The 19,649-nt window shown below is 44.2% G+C and overlaps 1 protein-coding gene across 2 annotated transcripts in view; it reads left to right on the plus strand.

Moving 5' to 3' along the window:
- Positions 1-19,649, plus strand: part of INSC (INSC spindle orientation adaptor protein) — a 120,202-nt gene that overhangs the window by 52,451 nt on the left and 48,102 nt on the right. The window contains exons 3-6 of one of the 2 annotated variants that reach the window (XM_044260906.1): positions 2,702-3,047; positions 4,035-4,087; positions 5,220-5,343; positions 18,512-18,625. In XM_044260906.1, the coding sequence (XP_044116841.1) occupies positions 2,702-3,047; positions 4,035-4,087; positions 5,220-5,343; positions 18,512-18,625 (637 nt within the window). Of the gene's footprint in view, positions 1-2,701; positions 3,048-4,034; positions 4,088-5,219; positions 5,344-18,511; positions 18,626-19,649 lie in introns of those variants that run through there. The other variant, XM_044260907.1, reaches the window with a different exon arrangement.

Below are 19,649 nucleotides of genomic sequence, written 5' to 3' on the forward strand. Positions count from 1 at the left end.
ATTTGTTCACCTTCATGTACATATGTTATTTCAATACAAATTTCAGAAAAAGGGGAAAAAAGCAGCAATAGCTTTCCTTCAGCCACACAGATCGTAAGTAGCAGAGCCAGCCCTTCACGCCCCCACATGCTAAGGCACAAGCCTTCTTGGCCTGGGCCTGTAGTAGCTTTTCATAAGCTCAAGGACCTTCCTTACACAGTAGGCTGTTTCGTCCCCGGGAAGCTTGGGTTCAAAGCCTGTTCAGGCAACTAAGGAGGGAGCAGGATCATCAGAGAGGTGTCTGAGGGCCTGACTCTGCCCGAGGGGGCCTCCCTGGGCAGGTCCAGGAGGCCTGCCTGGAATCAGCCATTGGTGGGCTCCAGGGCAGATCATAGGACCAACTGGAAGACGAAGCCACCTAGGCTTGCCACATTCCTTTCCTCTGAGAGAACAACTTCCTTCCTCTGGCCCAACCAGGTACCCTCTTTTCCTTCCACTTCCAGGTTCTTTGAGGAAGCTTCCACTCCTGGCTCCTTAGCTAGGTTCCTCCTACCTGTGTGCTGGAGTTTGGATTGCTCCAGTGGAGGATGATACATTCTCTAGGTTTTCCTCCCATGAGGCTCATGACACAAGGCCGGAGAGACAGTCAGTTCCAGCCGGGGCTCCTATTTGGGGAAGAGGCAATGGAAATGCAATTCTTCCTGTGGATAATGGAGTAAGGAACCCTCAGCTCTGTCAGCTGGATTCTACCTCTCTCCCTGGAACCCCATTTCTTTAAAGAAACGTTCAAACTTTAAAATAGTTTTGGATTTACAGAAAGTTGCAAAGATAGTACAGACGGCCCCTGTATGCTACCCACATACCCAATTACCTTGATCGTTAGCATCCCCTGCGAGCATGGTGCATTTGTCACCACCAAGGAACCATCATTAGTCTGTTGCATTAACTAAACTCCAGACTTTATTTGACTTTTACTGGTTTTCCATGAGGGTTCTTTTCTGTTTCAGGATTCCATCCAGGAGATCCTGCTGTAGTCAGTCATCATGTCTCCCTTGTCTCCCTTGGCCTCTGACAGTTTCTCAGCGTGACCTTGTTGGTGAGGACACTGGCACTTGTGAGGAGTATTGATTAGTTATTCTGTAGAATGTCCCTTAGCCGATCCCTGAGGCCTTTCGTTTGATTAGACTAAAGTTTGGTATTTGGGAGAAGAAAGTCCTGCTCATCACATCCCATCCAAAGCCCACGCTGTCAACAGAGCCTGATGAGCAATGAGTTTCCTTCGGATCACTTGAGTAGGATGGGGTTATGTCAGGTTTCTCCACTGCAGAGTTACTTGTTCTCCGTCCCCTTTCTGTACTCTTTACTTTCGGACTGAGTCATTTAATGCAGCCCACGCTCACGGCCCACCCCAGCTGTTCTTAGTCATCGAGTTTATCTGATGCAAGGCTTGTAAGCACCCGCAATCATCGGATGATTCGCGCAGGTAGAGACACAGCAGCTCCGAGCCAGACATCCCAGACACGAGCACACAGATAATATAGACAGACACCTAAATGAGTTCATATCCACAAACACAGACTCTCACAGGCCCCAATAATGCAGATACTCGAGAAATCAATAGCTTTGTCATTCCATGTCTCTTACCTGCCGAGTGATAAATCAACTAAGATTTTAATTAACACAGCTTCTGAAATCCCACTTTCTTTCTAGTTCTAAAAGATTTTAAAGGACAAGAATGGAGTATGGCTCGGTGCGAGCGGGGGCTGGTGGGGGTGACAGAATGGTGAGTCTGGGATCTAATCAGGCCTCCTGGGAAGGGCCCAGGACAGGGGCAGTTTGGTGGCACTGATTCCCTTTTGCTCCCTTTGTGGCTTTTCCATGGCCCTTTCCATTCCAGGTCTGAGGTAGGGGGTAGGAGTGGGTCCCGCTCAAGGGTCCAGAGCTCTTCCCTGCATAGTACAACAGGCTTCCTCTGTGCCAAATGCTGGTTCCCAGGTACCATGATTTAGCTGCCTTGCAAGCCCTATGTTTGGAAGGAGGGAACAGCAGTAGCCCATGGCAAGAAGCCACACCAAGGGGCAACGGTATCACTTGCCTCTGCTATTGACAGAAGGAGGAGGAAGGATGCTAGAAGGACAAAAATGACAGCTGTCCTCTGCAGTGTTCATGGAGTAAATGAGTCAGTGAGTGAGGGTCTAGTTCCTTTCCTCCCTCTTGGACGCTCTTAGATCAGTCTGCTTCAGCTCTCTATCTCTAGAACATGATGATCAGAGGCTCTTGTATTCTCTTTATCCCCTTTCTAACCATGTTAGTCTTGGGCCACTCTTTGTGAAAGCGTGTTTAAAAATGCTTTCATTAATAAAATAAATTTTAAAAAGGTTCACACTCAGTAACCACACAGCCGACCATAGCTCCTAATCCCATAACCAGGATTCAATATTTAGGCTCCTTCTGTTTTCTTCTTCTGGTAAATACAGTCTGCTAATGTGCCTGACTTCATGGCCTGGCGCTTGTCTGGTTATCTGCTTCCAAAGCTTCTGTGCCTCCCTCTTATTATCTGTGAGTTGGAGATAACAGAAGAAAAGAGGGTTAACGTAAACAAGCTCAAGAAACAGTGATGAGCCTAGAGCAGGTGCTTCATAAACGTCAGATGGCCCAAAATTGGAACCTCTGGAAGTCGCAGGGCGCTGACCATCACTGTGGTGCTGCTCCCCGGCTACAGGCTGCACCTGATGCAGGCGGACTCGGTCCAGCGCTGGATGGAGGACCTGAAGCTCATGACGGAGTGTGAGTGCATGTGCGTCCTGCAGGCAAAGCCCATCAGCCTGGAGGAAGATGCTCAGAGTGACCTCATCCTGGCTGGCGGCCCTGGCCCCGGAGACCCCCTGCAGCTGCTTCTCAAGAGGGGCTGGGTCATCAGCACCGAGCTGCGCAGGATCGGGCAGAAGCTGGCCCAGGACCGCTGGGCGCGTGTGCACAGCATGAGTGTGCGTCTGGCCTGTCATGCCCGCTCCATGGTCAGCGAGTACAGCACTCTCAGCAGGAGCTCCTCCCAGGAGATGGGCCAGGTCAGCTGCCCCAGGGTGGGTGCGGGTGGGCCTTTGCAAGGGGGATGCCTGCTAGGAGCATGGGTCTGAAGTGCTTGGAGGTTGAACTTGTCCTGCTCCAGCACCTCCCTCCTCTTTCAAAGAGCAGAGAAGATAGTAAGGGTCTTTATTAAGTATGTACCATGTCCTGGGCATTGAGCTAAGTGTTTTCACTCACCCATCTCATTTAACCCGCACTAGATACAAAGCAGACAGAACCACTGTGAGAAGCTGTCCAGGGGAGCAGTGCACCCACTTTAATGCCAGACTGTCTGGGTTCAAAGATCAGCTCTGCTGTGTGACATTGGCAAGTTACTTACCTTTTCTGTGCCCCAGTTCCATCCCATTAATGAAATGAGTAATAGTACTTTTTCATGTTATTTACATGTAATGAAACATTAAAAACGGTTACTGAAAAGGTATTAGCTAGTGTGAAGTCCTCACTGTATTGATGAGGAAACAGAAACTCAAAGAGCCTAAGTAACTTGCCCAAAGTTATGCAGTGAATGGTATAAGCAGGTTTCAGTCTAAGTTTTTCTGATTCTGAAGCCCATGATTTCCAATCTTCTTTTCCAAGCCCATAGCGGAGCACTGAAAATCCCCTTGTCATTGTTTTTCTTTCTTCTGGCATTCACTTCCCAGCTTACAGCTTTACCATTTTCCTTGCTCCACTTCACAAACAGCAAACTTCTATTCATCCTCTGCAGCCCAGCCCAAATGCCCCTTCCTCTCAGAAGCTTCTCAGATCCTCCAGCACAACTAAGTGCTTGGTTTTCTTTTTTGAGCTCCCAAAGAAGCTGACGATGGTGTCTTGCCGTCCATACAACACTGTGTTATAGTTGACGGGCCTGATTCCAAAATCAGATGATTTGATTCTTCATCTTTATACCCCAGAGAGCCCCACGCAGTAGTCGGTCCTCAACCAGTGCTTGCTGAATTGAATAAACTTTCTTCTGTTTTTTTCCACAGATTGAGAAACTGTTAATGGAGAAATGCTCAGAGCTCTCGGCAATCACAGAGAGGTAAACCTGGCTGCTGGATGAGACTGGACAGCCTGTCCTCAGTCAGGGGAAGGAGCTGGTATCTTCTTCCAGGGGGAAAGAAGGAGTGGGGTGGGGGACTGGTGGTGGTCTGGGAGCTTCCTTTTGCTGACTTTCATCAGCAACCTTGGAAGACTCCTTTGGGCTTTTCTGCCCCATTTTCAGGTCCTAGAGAGAATGTAAAAGAGGAGAGGTCCATGCATATGAAAAAAGAGGATTATTGAGGATTAGTAAAAAGGAAAAGGTTTCCTGTAGCTTTGGGAAACCCCCTAACCTGATCCCCAAAGTCAAGACAAAGTGAAAGCAGACCCTCACAGCCTATACTCACAGACACATAGACAAGGATCTCACAGACACACCTGCCTGTACATAGATATATAAACATACACTCATATATTCACAGAAATATATTCACACCCTCTTCTCTGTATCTTGCACACGTCAATATGTACATGTTTACACTCAGACACATACAGAGGCTCAGCCTCACATGTATACATACCCTCTGTCCTTACTCTTTCCAGCCCCCATGCCCTGTAAGAGAAACATGGGACTTGGTTTCCCTTAGGACCCTGTGGCGTCTTTGGCCTTCCAGGAGAACATTCTCAGGCCCTTGGGGTATATTTAAACCTGATCCACCCCCTGTTCTTTCCACCTGGGGAGAAAATTTTCAAGGCTCCCTTCTGTAGACAACCACTGTAGATGGCCATTTCTTCAAGGGTTGTGAGTATTACCGTGCACCAGCTGACCTGGCAACAGCAGCAACCTCCCCCTTGCAGCTCCCAACCCCACCCTAGACCCTGGTGCAATGATGGTGGGTTCTCTTAGGGCGGAGCCCAGAGGAATGGGTCTGACCACTGGCTGCAGGCCTTTCTTCTTAGTGACGTGGACTGTTAGCTCCCATTTTGACCAGCACTTCTCTGAACACTAGGAGGCCAGAGGATGAGCCTTTTGTGAAATATTCCATCTCTGACTCCCCTGGAGCTGATGACGTCCTCCTAGGCCCCTCGCACCACCCGTAAGCCTGCGGCAGGCCCAGATCTGGCCCCTGCAATGGCTCTGGGCTGAATACCTGCCCATCCCAGGGGCCCACACCATGATTTCTTTTCCCCAGGTGCCTCCAGGTTGAGAATGAGCATGTCCTGAAGTCAATGAAGGCCTGTGTGAGTGAGACCTTGAGCACGCTGGGCCAGCACTTCGGCCAGCTGCTGGAGCTGGCGCTGACCCGGGAGGTGCAGGTCGGTGCAGGCTGGGTTATGGACAGGGGCGCTTGCGTGGACTCCTGGGGTGGGAGTGGGGTTGGGGTCGAGGCACTGGGCCAGGCTGGGGGAAGCTCTCACATGCTTTTCTTGGGGCACATCCTCAGGCTACCAAAATGAACCCCAGCACTTAGCAAACAGGACTGTTAGAGCTCGATGCTTCCCAAGTTAGCCCAAATCTGCATTTTCTAGATGTGAGAACTGGAGCCTAGAGAGGAAAGAGACTTACCTAAGGTCACACGAGGCCATGGCAGAAGCATTTCCCAGCTGCTGTCTCAGTATTGTCCCTACTACCTTAAATCTCTGTTGCTATTGTCTACAGTACACACAACAGATCCGTATTATCCTGAAAGACTTGAGGCATCTGTGGGGGAACAAGCCAAGTCCAAAAATCTGGCAATAGAAAAGAATCTAGAAAGGTCATATAGTCTAGCCCCTGCCTCTAAGCAGGCTTGTGTCTGATTCTAGAAAGAATGAGGGCTTTGGAAGCAGATCTACTTTCCAACTATGGCTCACTGTGAGACCTTGATCAAGTTCTGTAACGTCTCAAAGGCCTCATTTTCTTCACCTACAAAGTGAAAACCTTCCCCAGAAGAAAAGTGAGAGGATTAAGCAAACAACACAGTGTGGGTTAAATACATGTGATTTCCCTCCGTTGCCTTTTCCTATTTTAAAAGCCTCCCAGAAAAGCAGATTCCATAAGGTTTTCATTATGAAAGGTATTTACGTGTTATTTATAGTTACAGAAATATTGTGTTACATATTTGCCATTCTTTTCCCACCACCAAATAAAAGCCTTCCACAAATAGCAAGTCTCTTCCCCTATCAGCTTCTCTCCAGACTCAGCCTTTCCATAGAGCCCGGAGCTTTCCTTTTTCTCCTTCTTATTTGTCCAGCTCATTTTCCACAGGGTACAGCCTCTTCTGGTCTGGTTCACCTGCTTCGTCAGCGTGTCTGGCCCCAGGCTTTCTCACCCTTCCCACCCCAGAGATCTGCAGAGGCCGCTCTGTCCCAGGAGTCTGGGATGAAGGGAAGGAAGGGCCAAGGGCGGGGTGGGGGAGGGTTGGTGCTGCTGGGGCTGGCCTTGGAGTTGACATGCAAATGCTGACCTGTGCATGTCTGGTGAGTAATGGCTTAAGCTGGGGCCAGTGTCCCTCACTGAGCTCTCAAGTCCCAGAGGGACCCTGTGGGACATGGGGCCAAAGTGGGTGAAAAAGCCAAGGGAGTGAAGAGTGAGAATATTGAAGGTCGTCGTGGGGACGAGGGGAGCCTGGAGGTATTTTGGAGAAGGACTGCTGGTGCTGACTTTTTATGTGAATGTTGTGCCCTCTCTCCTGGAACTATCAGGTTCAACAAAAGGGCTAACCTTGAAGAGTAATGTTGAATTATAAACAGAAGTCAGCTGGGTTTGGAAGTAGTCTACCAGGAGTCAAAGGGGTAGAGAGCAAGGTCTAGGTTAGAATCCTGGGGAGAGCTCCCTGGTCTACAAAGGAGTCTGCCTGGACCTTGTGGGCTATGTAGCTGTTTTCCTGGGGTTTCTGGGTCTATTCTGGTTTTTCCCTCATCCTGATCTTGTTTGCAGTAGAATTCCTGCTCTGGGTCCTTTTGCTTTCCCAGCTAAATCCTGCCCATCCCCAGGTCTGGCCACCTGGGTCACTGATGCTTGGCCTGGGAGCTAAGCTGGATCAGCTGTTCCTCTCTTAGAATTTGCACCCCCCACCCTCCACCAGCCTGAGTGGCTCAGTCAGTTAAGTGTCTGCCTTCAGCTCAGGTCAGAACCTGGGGTCCTGGGATCAAGTCCCACATCGGGCTCCTTGTCCAGTGGGGAGCCTGCTTCTTCCTGTGCCTGCTGCTCTCCCTGCTTGTGCTCTTTCTCTCTGACAAATTAATACATAAAATCTTAAAAAAAAAAAAATGGTGCACTGGCCTCCCTCCCCTTGTCTGCCCTGCATTCCTCTGCATATTCCTTAGCTTTCTAATAAGCCCCCCTTTCCTCCCAGTGAGCACCGTGGTGTCTGCTACACCCTCCTATTGTTTGGGCTCGCTGTGCTCTTAATACATTTTGGCTCATCTTTAGTGTTGTGTGTGTGTGTGTGTGTGTGTGTGTGTATGTTTCCATACAGATGGCAGTGACATGAGGAGATACATCTGCTGAAGGCAAGGTGATCTGTGTTCAGTGTTGTAAGCATGTGTTTCTTAAACTGGTGAACAGTACGTTCCCTAGGATGTTAATAATTATATGAGGATCCTATATTTGAGGTCTCTTGACATAAAGGGACTTAAGCCTGTGTCCCTTGCATCGGTACTTCCCCTGTGATGTGTTCTTCTGCACTGAGAATCTTCTAAAAGATCTTCACACATTCGTAGTGTTTCTTGTCTGATCTGTAGCTCCCATAGACAAGGATTTGGGTTTGTTTTGTTTATGGGCATATATCTGGTGACCAGGGTTGTACCTCTGCTACAGTAGGCACTCAATAAAGACTGAATACTAAGCTCTATGTTCCAAAATTACATAGTCACAACCAATCTTTTTTCTTCTTAAAGCCCCTGATCACTTATTTCAGGATGCTGGTGTTTCAAGAAATGCAATTTGGTCAAAATATTTTTTGTCCTTGGGAAGTTCTCAAGCAGAGCCTTGCCACCTCCCCTATTCCCACCTTGCACAAAAATAATCTATGGTAGAACAATGCTTATGATAGGGCAGCAGCCATCTAGCACTACTTGGCACTGGTCGGCTCCATCCTGGAATGTCATGTCCAGTTCCAGACCCCAGACACATCATTGGCAATGGCAGTACTCTGAGGAGGCTCCTGAAAGGGTGGGGGAGAGGCTGAAGATCAAGGTCTGTGGGAGTAGGTAGAGGAGCAGAGAATGTTTTGTCCAGAGATGGACACTCTGTCATCTCCAGCGTTCTGTGTTTGGGGACCCCAAAGGGAAGAAGGTGCTCAGGTCAGCCATCAAACCTAGAGGATGTTCTGTGTAGAGAAGGGTTTGTGAAATGACAGGGCTGTCCTGCAGGGGACTGTGTTTTGAAGTCCCGTCCCTTAACAGGCCAAGCTAGGCTTGGAGGACACTGGCAGGGGATGAATGAGTTCCAAGGTCTCTTCCAATCTTGGTAGTATGGGATTCTGTGATATGGGGATGGTTGGGTAGGGGCCTGAGCATGGAGTCTGGAGGCATATCAGGGTTCACATCCTGCTAGTGCTGCTCACTGGATATGCAGACCTGGGTCAGTTACTTCCTGTCCTCACGTCTGCAGTGGGTTGTCATTAGGATTAAATGAAATGACCCATGAGGAACCAGTGGCCTTTTCTGACTCAGGAGCTGCTTTCTTCAATCAAGTCTTGCTCTGTCTTAAGAGAAGCTCGCAGCACGCTTTGCTAAAAGCCCCCGGTCACCTAATGAATTGTGTATTAAGATAATTTAACTATTTGGCGGGTATGGAAGAAATTTCAAGTTAAAATGTCAGGAGCCACCGATAGGAAATTAATGAACCTTGATGATTAATCTATTTGGGAATAAAGGATTAGCTATGTGGGAGGTAAGAGAAGACTTAACTTATAAAAATTGATTTACTCTAAAATAAAGGGGACTCTATTGGATAAGTTGACTCTTAGCTGTACCTTTGATTCTTTGACTCAGCTTCATGTGGGTAGATGCTATATTAATTTATCCTTTCATTCCATCTATTACTTTTGATTTTAGTTTAAAATAACATCTTTATTCTAATAAAACTGATTAGGGAATGTATCTTTGGCTCTGTGGCTAAACGAACTAGTTCAAACTTTATCTCACAGCTCAATTTCCCCTCCCTGTCCTAGGCAAAGCTGGTCAGCTTCAGGCCTCACCTGAGGGAAAAGCACCTAGCTTGTGACAGAACTCAGACCTGAGGGACACTTCCTAAGAGAGAGACAGGTGCCATGTCCTCAGTTCCTTCTTCCCAAACTCACAAACTCATCCCTACCTTCTCAGTAGGGTGACCTAAAAAGGTAGGGAGTGACGCTAACAGGGGTGTGTTGCTGAAATCCCTACCTAAGGAACAGGAGTAGTGGGGACCAAGTACTGCCCCTTAGTAGTGATAGTTTCTGTCCTACTGTCTCAGTGGCCTTATCCATTGGGCTGTGGTCAGGCGGGAGTGCAGCTGATCGCCTTGGGGGAGGAGGTCAGCTGCCAGTGGGAAAGATATTTCCCACCTTCATGAAGCCATTCTTCCAAATAACAACCCCTCTTTCTCTGTAGATCCTTCTGGAAACATAGTGGGAAATTTACATTCTGCTCCCAGAAGGCTTGAAAATGACTCATGATATTAGATCCATTAAGTTAGCTCTAGGAGGTTTTGTAACTAAAGCTCAAAATTTGCTTTCCTGTCCTATTTCCCACTGTCAGATTTTGCTCAGCTATGTTGTCCTATATAGGTAATCAGAGGCTGCAATGCAACTAAATTGTAGCATAAAGATAATCTTTACTTGTCAGATGAGAAATATAAAGATGTCCAAAATTTAGAAATAGTGTGTCTCATTATAAAGTTCCCAGAGAGAAAATAAAGTTAAAGAAAAAGGTTTTAAAAAAAAGCCAACCACCACTACCACAACAAAAAACAGCATGAAAAACAAAACCAGAACATAACAAACAAACAAAAATCCCCGCATCCCTTTACCTGTGGGAATAATTCAAAGTCCCAAGTACTTAGGTTAATAAAATTCTCTCCCATTTACTTACTGTGCTCATCTTAGCCAGAAGGGTCTCATTCCAGTGTGTGTGGTCATGTTTTCTTGGGAAGCTACAGTCTGGGCTGTCTCTCCAGCAATGGGATGGGGTTCTTTCCAGGATTCTCAGTTTGTACTGGACTTTCCCAGCCATACTTGGAAGAGTTCATACCTTGGATATGCAATAGTATAATAGCACTACTCCTGCACTCACAGAAAGTTAAAACAGACCAATCCTTGGTCCCTAAGGCAGGAATTCCATGCAACATTTCATGCTGGGACTCTGTCTTAGGGTTGCTGAAGGTCTTAACAGATACTTATCAGCTGCTGAACAAAAGAGGGTTGGGAATGGGCAGCATCTTGATAGGGTCTGTGGTGGGACATCAGTTTATCTCAGATGTCCATCGTCCACAAGGTTTTGTGGAAATTCACTCACTGGGGGAAAGCATCCACCCTAGGTTAACTGTGGCATGATATTTACTATATATAGGGAAAAATGTCTCCTTCTTTATAGAAGGGCATTTGATATGTTTACTTCTTCCTGCAAAGTCAGGCACTTAGAATCTCTTCCCAGTAACTTGCCTGGTTGGCATACTTTCCCATCCAGCATTTTCAACATTTCTTAATTTTTTAGCTTTCCTCTAAACACTGTCTTTCTGTCACCCCGGGCTGCATTGATTTGGGCTGCTTGAAGTGACTTAGGCTAGAAGTTTCCAAACCACTTCAAAGGCATTGCATTCTCCAGGTTCTCAAAGATTTACCAGAAGAAATGCAAGCATATATACTTTTAAAGAAATCAATGCCCAGATCTTCAATTTTTGTTTCTTTCCCAAAACGATCCTCCCAATAATATGCAGTTTCTAACATCCCTTCTATTACTTTCCAAAAGAAGGACATATGCCCACCCATCCCAAATGTTACGGTACATTGCCCTGCTGTGTAAAACCTTGGAGTAGCAATAAGACTGGGGAGATCAAAGAAGAAGCCTTCATTCCTGAACCATAAACCCAGAGGCCTCCATGAATTATTTCTGTGCTTTTTCTTACATATTTCTGTTGAGAAAGGCATTAGAAATTATGTGTTTTGCCCAGTATGGAGATATATGGTAGAATGGTTGTGTGAGAGTGTGTGTGTGTGTGTGTGTGTGTGTATGTGTGTAGGAGGAGTGGATTTGAAAGTTTTCAATTTATCATATCCCTTCTATCTGTATTTACTCCCAGATTGTGAATAGCTCTTAAGGGACATTCTCCTTAGACAAAGTGAAGAGAGAGCTGGTCAGACACATCAAGCACTCAAAATGGCTTTTGGGGGCACAAATTTAAACGCAAGCAGTTCCTTTTAACTATATCTCATACTCAAACCTAGGATATGTCATTCACTGGAAAGAAAAACATCTTTGAAGAGCCAAAGATTCTAAAAGTTAATGATACTGATTCTTTTCAATGCTGGAATACTTTTGAGAATGACTAAATTTTCAAGGTATATTGGATAAAATCCACAGATGCAAATTTTACATGATTTTTTTTTTTGTCAGATTTGGTACACATTATTTTAGGAAGCAGTTAAAGCTTATTTTGTCAACATATTTTTGAGATATTTATACTAATTTCTGCTTCTTGTTAGCAAAAGATAAAATTAATTGCTAGCAGCTGGACTAATTAGATTTAAGCAGTAAATACCTTTTTCCTTTTTTAAATATGTAGGGAAGTCTGATCACCAGAGTCCTAAAAATAATCAAATGATTTCTAATACTTATATATATATATGTATTTATTTGTTTGTTTATTTATTTGAGAGAAAGCACACACACACAAGTGGGAAGAGGGTCGAAGGGAGAGGGAAAGAGAATCTTTCCATGTTCAGCATGGAGCCTGACATGGGGCTCAGTCCCACGACCCTGAGATCATGATCTGAGCTGAAGTCAAGAGTCAGACACCTAACCCACTGAGTCATGCAGGTACCCCGATTTCTAATATTTTGATTCTCAAATTTTAATCATTCCTTATACTGAACACCAGATTTCAATATATATACCCACCCACCTATTTGCTGAAAAAATACTAGCTACATATTACCTTGCATTATTAAAAGTTTAGTAAATTGCTTTATCTTGGCTTTATAACATACACACATAAAACCAAATTTTATTTAAGCTCTTAATATTAACAGTTTTTAGCATTTTCCCTTGGAGAATGATTTCTATAATTATTTGTCAGTGTTGTTTTAGTGTTTCTTGAAACATATCAAAACACTTTGTAATTAAAAACGAAGTCAGTTCTATATTGAGAAAAATTTGTCTTGGCTGATTGGCTTGGCTGAAAGAACAGTCTGCCGATTAGTTTATAGGGTGGGTGTTTTCCATAAATTAAGTAAGCAAGAACTGTAGCTTCAAGGTTTTGATAAAACATATTTGAAACAAGCACAAATATTTTACTAAAAATTATATTGGCAATGAAAGTAATAATATTTTGATTTTCCTAATCCTTTCTGGATAATTTGGTTAACCCAAGGTACTCCAAGTGAAAGAGCAGTGGGTATAATTAATAAGTATTTGATAAGTCTTGGTAAAGTACTTTTGGACTTCTTCCCAGAAACTGAGATATTGAATGAACAACTTTAATGATTGGGTGACAAACGCTTTTACAAGTCAAGTGGTTTCCAATTCTTTGCTTTTACCAATTTAAAGGAGTTATCAACTGGCAGATCATTAAAAATGGTGTTTGATGATGGATCGCCATTGTGATTGCGTAACTCAGAATGTGCAGGATTGGGCAACTTGGCTATGTAAACTCTTTCCATTCCTCTCTATGGATTTATGGGAATGAGATTTTTCAGGGTTTACATCTAAAAATATAGCATTAGGTCAGTATTCAATCACGTATAGATCAATTAATGAGAAACCCTGAAAAGGATACAGAGCCTCATTTATCTCAGTAAGACCTATATTTATAATAGCATTTTAATTTTTATAATTTATAGTTATTAAGCAGAGTTTACAATTTACGTTTGGACCAATTGTACTGATAATAATTATAACAATAACTCAACCAAGAAGAGAGTATTTTTTTGAGATTTTAATTATTTATTTGTTTATTTATTTATTTTGAGGGCAAGCAGTGGGAGGACAGAAAGAGAGGGAGAGAGAGAATCTCAAAGCAGACTCTGCTATGAGTGCCTAGTCCATGTGGGGCTTGATGTGGTTCTCGATCTCATGACCCTGAGATCATGACCTGAGCTGAAACCAAGAGCTGGGCTGAGCCAACCATGTGCCCCAAGGAGAGAGTGTTTTTAAGCACTAAGAGCCCGATAGTCGCAGGAAATAAAATGACATTTCAAATGTCAGTGATAAATATGATAAGGATGATCCCTAAAACACTTTGAAACTTAAATATATTACATTAAGATAAAATTCTCAGGAGGGATTGGATTGGGAACATAAAGGATGAAAAGAAAAGATGCAAAATACTCACAATGTTAAAAAAAGAGATTATTCATACATTTTTAAGGGGATGATGAGGGCATCAAGTTGTTTTGGTATTTAAATTCCAGTGAACACATCCAAAAGAGTGATGTAATGGTCTTATTTTATGTCGATATCTACAACCTACTGGAAATTACATCCTTTCCAACTTTGTTCTTAAAACTTATGATGAAAAATTTTACTTTTCGAATTAAAAATGTGTAAGGGGTCATATGTTTTTCAAAATTCATTTAGAGCTAAATAAGAAAATAAAAACTGCATTAGAACACACAGGTGTTCTAGTTCTATATCATGAAGGCTATCTTTCCTGCCTCTTCCTGGAGAATTGCTTCAGCCCTAAAATCCCTGTCTATAAGGAGGGTTTTCTGTGATGCTCCTGAAGTCTGGACTTTTATAGCCTTGTGAAGACCAGTCCTTCTGCCATGTGCTTCTCAGAACATAGTCTTTCCATATCTTTTGAGTATGTTAACTTTGAGTAGCATTTCCTTCTGCTACATCTCCTTTTGGGGGGGGGCATTAATGAATTATGCTTCCAGGATTCTCTCTCCTTCTGTTAATCCTCACCTCCTGTCAGGGAGACTCTGCTGAATTTTTCTGAAGTTTACCCTGGGTCTCATGTTGGTCTCTTTCTTTATCTAACTCACAGAATGAGCACTAGTTGCTGGATTTGAGTAGCTTTACCACGTTGACTTCTCTTTCCCTTCTGGAGCATTCTTTTGTTTTTCAAAACAGAACAAAACAAACAACTTCTAGATGTTGGAATTTGCCTTACTGAGAAAAATGAAATCAATTAAGGTCTCTGTTTGCCCCCAAACCTCCAATTCTAAGAGATCTTATCCCCATTTGCCTTCCTAAATTGGGTATTCCAACCCAGGAGATATTTTCCCATCAGAACGATAACTAATCCAAGCCTGGATTCAGTTACCATTTTGTCCGTCTCCTCTTTAGTATGTACAGTCTTTCTGTGCCTTTCCTGTGACGCTTGATTCACGCATTTCTCCAGTATATTCTCTAAGGACACCAACAATACTGTATGCTCCTTTTCAAAACCTTTCTCCTAGAAATTTATCTAGCAATCCTTTAGATAGCTCGTGCTGTTCGCTGTAGTCTTCTGTTTTCCAGAGCTCTGTTGGAGCATAACAACCATTTTTATTATATCTTATCATCTGAAGGATCAAGAATGTGGGCAGAGCCTGGCTGAGTGATTCTTCTGTTCTGTGTGGCATCAACAGAGGTCACTTGGTGTTAGTAAGTTAGCAGATGGTTCGGGAAGTTGTTAGAAAGCTTCTTCGTATGTGTAGTGCCTTGGAGGGGATTGGGGGAAAGCTGGTGTCCGCTGAGAGCACTGATCAGAGATCCTACATATGACAGCCTCAGAGTTCCCAAATGTCTTACATGGTAACTTGGGACACTGAAAAGAATGTTCCACGAAGCCTGGGAGCAGCTTCAAGGTGTCTGGTGAGCTAGCCTTGGAGGTTCTAGAACATTCCTTCTATCAACTGCTGGCTTTTATTGTTCGAGCAGGTCACTGAGGCCAGTCCAGATTTAAATGGTGGTGGTGGGGGGTGGGTACCAGAGCCTACCTGTCTATGGGAGGAGTAGCAAAGAACGTGTGGCCATGTTTAATCTATCACACCCTGTCACATCTGCCCACATTTATGTAATCTCTTGGCATGACTGGGCTGCCCTAAGTGTGCCCACTTATGGATTCTCTATCTGAATCTTTAGCTAGAGCATGGCTCCCTCTGAGGAACTCATTCCAGGCTGATGTATGAGACTTTACCTCTCCTGATCAGTTTCCCTGGGCTGCAACTGCTCTTTCTGATTGGGAGACAATTAAAAAAAAATTTTTTTTTTTCCTTTTTGGATTCTTTATTTAGAGAGGTTAGGTGGTGTGCATCTCCCTAATTCTTTTTATCCCTTTCTCCTGATCTTCAAGATTCTGTTTTTTTTTTTTTTTATTGTTTCCTCTCTGCCTACTCTGTCTTTAAAACAATATTTCTGTCACTCAGCTTCATCAATCTTTGTTCCTTTATTTTGTCTCTTTTCTACCACTTTTCTCACAATACAGGGTAAAGCATATTTTTGACACTTCTTCAGTTCCTTCTTGATTGCCTAACAAATCTTGATTTTAGAGACTGTGGTAGTTTGAAGCTGACACCAAGATAGGATGGGATAAATGCCTGTCTAGGATAAAGTGGGGGAGCTGCCTGTCCAGGATATAGGGTGGGGGGAGGGGAAGCAGGGTCAGGCATGAAAAACCATGTTGCAGGTCTGAAAACAGAAATAAAAGGGGGAAGGAGGACATGAATTGGAAGAGACGTGAATTTTCAAGCCGAAGTCTGTTAAAGGAGTCCCCCCAACACCCATGGGTGGCAGTAGTGTCCCTAGTCACAGCTGGAATGGGCGGCAGTAGTGTCCCTGCTGTGATCAGTCACAGCTGGAGCGGTTCAGGGGCTATGGCCTCAACAAGGACATGGGATAGATCCAGAGGGGAAGTTGCTGGGGGCTGTCTATGAATGCTGCCCCACCCCGCAGGGCAGAGGGTTGTAGATGCTAATGGGAGCCAGGAAGGAGAGCCCCTCTCCAGTTTGGTGAGAGCCGCTAATGAGGCTGGATATTCTCCTTGTCTTGAGACCTCTATCTTTGCTGGTCCAGGTGAGATCCTGCCGACTTTGAGGGAGAGGAACTCACTGACTTTGGAAAACAGAAAGTTGGATTCACAGGAGTTAAGGTCCAACTAACTCCACCACACACCACATATGTGACTTTGGTCAGGTTTCTGTGTCTCAGTTTCCTGAAGTGTGAAGTGAGGGTTGGACGAGACTGCTAAGGACCCTTCTGGCTCTGACATACTGTTATGCTTAGGGCCTTGATGATTTCAGTGGAGCCTTTGATCTCATATTCTTCCAAATTTATCTTTGTGAAAAGGATGATTACAACTTTTCATTGTCAGAGAGCTGATTCACCAAGATGATTTGAGGTATAATTACGGTGTATGTGTGTATAGGCATTAGCAAGAAATTATTCTCAGGCATAAATGGTCTAATGTGAGCAGATGATTGCAAAAGACATTGGATTGAATTGTTTAACATCATGCTAATTTGCTTCAAGTGCAAACACTAATCAAGAACACTGAGTAATTATGATTTAGGTACAGGACCCCAATATATGAAATCGGCATTTTCATGTGAACATCATTATCGCTGGGGGAGAATTCTAAGAAATGCGTTCATTACACAGCTCTGCAGTGACAAATCTTGGTTATTAATTTTACCTTTTGTCAAATCCCTTAAAGAGGCATCTATCAAATCTTAGAGAATAATTTTTACATTTAATGTAGCTTGATTAAATACCCACTTAATCCTAGACTGCTTTATGTAGGGGATTAGTGTATTACGTGTGTGAAAAATTGTAGGAGTTTGGATAAAGAAAAGGAGAGTCCAATTTACCTGGAGCCCTAAACCCACTTAATTTTAATCATTTTATAGATGGGGAAACTGAGGCCTAGGGTATGTATTGCCCAAGATCACAAAATAACAGCTAACAATTTTATTTTGCTTCCATGTGCCGAGTACCTTTACAAGTCATATATATATGTATTTCCTATATAAAAAGTTCTCTCTCTCTGTATATATGTATGTGGGCTCTGTATTGGCTACCTTAAGAAATGGGTACAGCCACCCTAAGAGACAGGCACAGTTATTTCTCCCCCACTTCACACATAAGGAAACTGCAGGCTAGGAAGGCTGAGTTACTTGCTCTGGGGCCCATGGAGAAAAAGGGCAAAAGGGGCAAAGCCAGGATTTGCACCCGGGCATTTTGGCTCCAGAGTCCCTGCAGTCCCTGCTTTCAACCTCAGACACACTTCCTCATTAACACACTGTGTAGAAAAGGCGAGCTGGCATCAGAATTCCAATCTCCTCATTTCCTTCTAAGTGTTTTTTTTCCATAACGTTAGGTTTAATGAAAACAAATCCATTTTGATATTTTGAAATAACATAGCAACGGAAACCTCCCGAGTAGCTGCCCAGAGCTGCGGCTCTGGAGGTGTTACTTTCTCGCATGAAGCCCCCCAAGGCGATCTTTCTGAATCACTATCTCCACATCTCCCAGGAGAAGCGCAAGCAGCTAGAATTAATTAGCAGGTAGGAATCTTTTATAATCAATGAATCATATGCTTCAAAGAAAATGGCTTATTAGGAAGTAGTTTCAAGATATGTGAAAAAGCTTTTTCCCAGAAATAAGCTAAACTAATCTTTATGTCTCATTTGTTGATGAATTTTCCATTTGCTTTTCTTCCTGGTTCTCCCTGGGTCCTACGTTCAGTCATTTCTAGCCTTCTTGCCTCAAGCCTTAGCTCCCAGAGCCTGGAGCAGTCTGATGTTCCTGAGTTACCCACTCTTTGATAGAGAGGGTTCCTGGGGTTGCTGCATTTGGCCTGGCTATACCCATGATGGAGATGTGCCCTGAGCACTAAGCTACTGTGGACTACTTCTCTTGACTCAACCACGGAACCCATTACCCAGCTGGAGTTTGCCGTAGGCAAATGAACCAAGTCTTTGGTCATAGCCGTAGCAACTCATTGGTTTTCAACTTGATGGCTTATTTAATGATCGTTTCTCTTCTCATTTGAAACCAGTAGAACAACAAAGCATACTTGCTGAGACCATCAAGATTGAGAGCTGGTTTTCTGATCCACTGGAAAAGAGCACATTTGCTGTCCATGTCCCAGGGGGTTGAAATTATCCCATATTCCTGAAACGTAGTTTGGACCTCATGCAGACTTGTGACTTTCCCAAAGCTAGAATACCTCCTCACCCCCATAGTGGGACTGTGGATGGGGTGGGATTATAGATTCCTGGGGGCTTCTAAGAGCATGTACCCACTGGTATTCCGTTAAAGAAGATTAGGTGGGGTAAGTGACCATCAACCATCAGACTCTGCTCTCCTTTCTTAGGCGCTGGTGAGAAAAATCAATGCCTCAGACAACATCTACACGACGGAATCCACCACAGGAAACCTGTTCAGCTTGACCCAGGAGGGGGCTCCCTTGTGCCGCATCATAGCAAAGGTGAGCTGATAGTTGGTGGCCAAACTGAGGGACCTGGGGAGAGGGGGAGAAACCTACTTTGGTGGGACTAGCTTGCTCAAGAAGTCTGTCTTGCCTCTAGCATTTATTTGTTGTGCGATCTTGAAGAGTCAGTTCCCCTCTTTGGGCCTTGATGTCTCCATTTTTAATAGTGGCTAGGCCCTCTGCTTTCAGTTCCTACTTTAGAGAAAAGCTTAGGTCTCCAGAGTCTCTATAATTCTCTTCATGTCGTATCTGTTAGAAATGTCAACCACCCCTCCCACCAAACCCAAACAAAACACATCCCCTAACTCAGGTTCTTGATGGGTCCCCAAAATACTTGCGCAACTACAATACTATATGAGAGGAAGACAAAATTGAGGATGACAGTGGTTTTCATCAATTACAATGGAAGGTTCTCTTTAAAGATTTATTTATTTATTTGTTTTATTGAGAGAGAGAGAGAGAGAGAGCATGGTGGGGAGGTGCAGAGGGGAAGAGAGATTCCTCAGAAGACTCCCCACTGAGTGGGGAGCCCAGTGTGGGGCTTGACCCCAGGACCCGAAGATCATGGCCAGAGCCAAAATCAATAATCTGATGTTTAACCAACTGAGCCACCCAGGCACCCCACGGTGGATGTTTTATTTTCCTAGCTTCGTGGTTAATTTGCCCCTAAACTTGGGGTCCAAACACTTTGGGCAAAAACAATTGATAACCCTAGGATATTATTTCATTTTTACTATGTTTTTTTAAACTTGAGAAATGACATTGCCATGGAGATAGAAGCAGTGATCTAATTGGAAGCAAAGTCACATTTTTCAGTCGACTTCACGTGGCAGCCCCAGGAAGACACTGTAGCTCAGTGGTTCCCTGTCTTGGCTCTGTCACCATCCCTCAGGGGGATTTTGGAAACTACAGATAATTTTTTGCCCCACCTAAATTTACTGAGGTCCTGGGGTAAGACCTGAGACTCTGCATTTTAACAATCCCCTACAGGTAATTCCAAGGTAAATTCCAATTTACCCTA

The sequence above is a fragment of the Neovison vison genome, chromosome 7, assembly GCF_020171115.1.
Source record: "Neovison vison isolate M4711 chromosome 7, ASM_NN_V1, whole genome shotgun sequence".
NCBI classification, from domain to species: Eukaryota; Metazoa; Chordata; class Mammalia; order Carnivora; family Mustelidae; genus Neogale; species Neogale vison.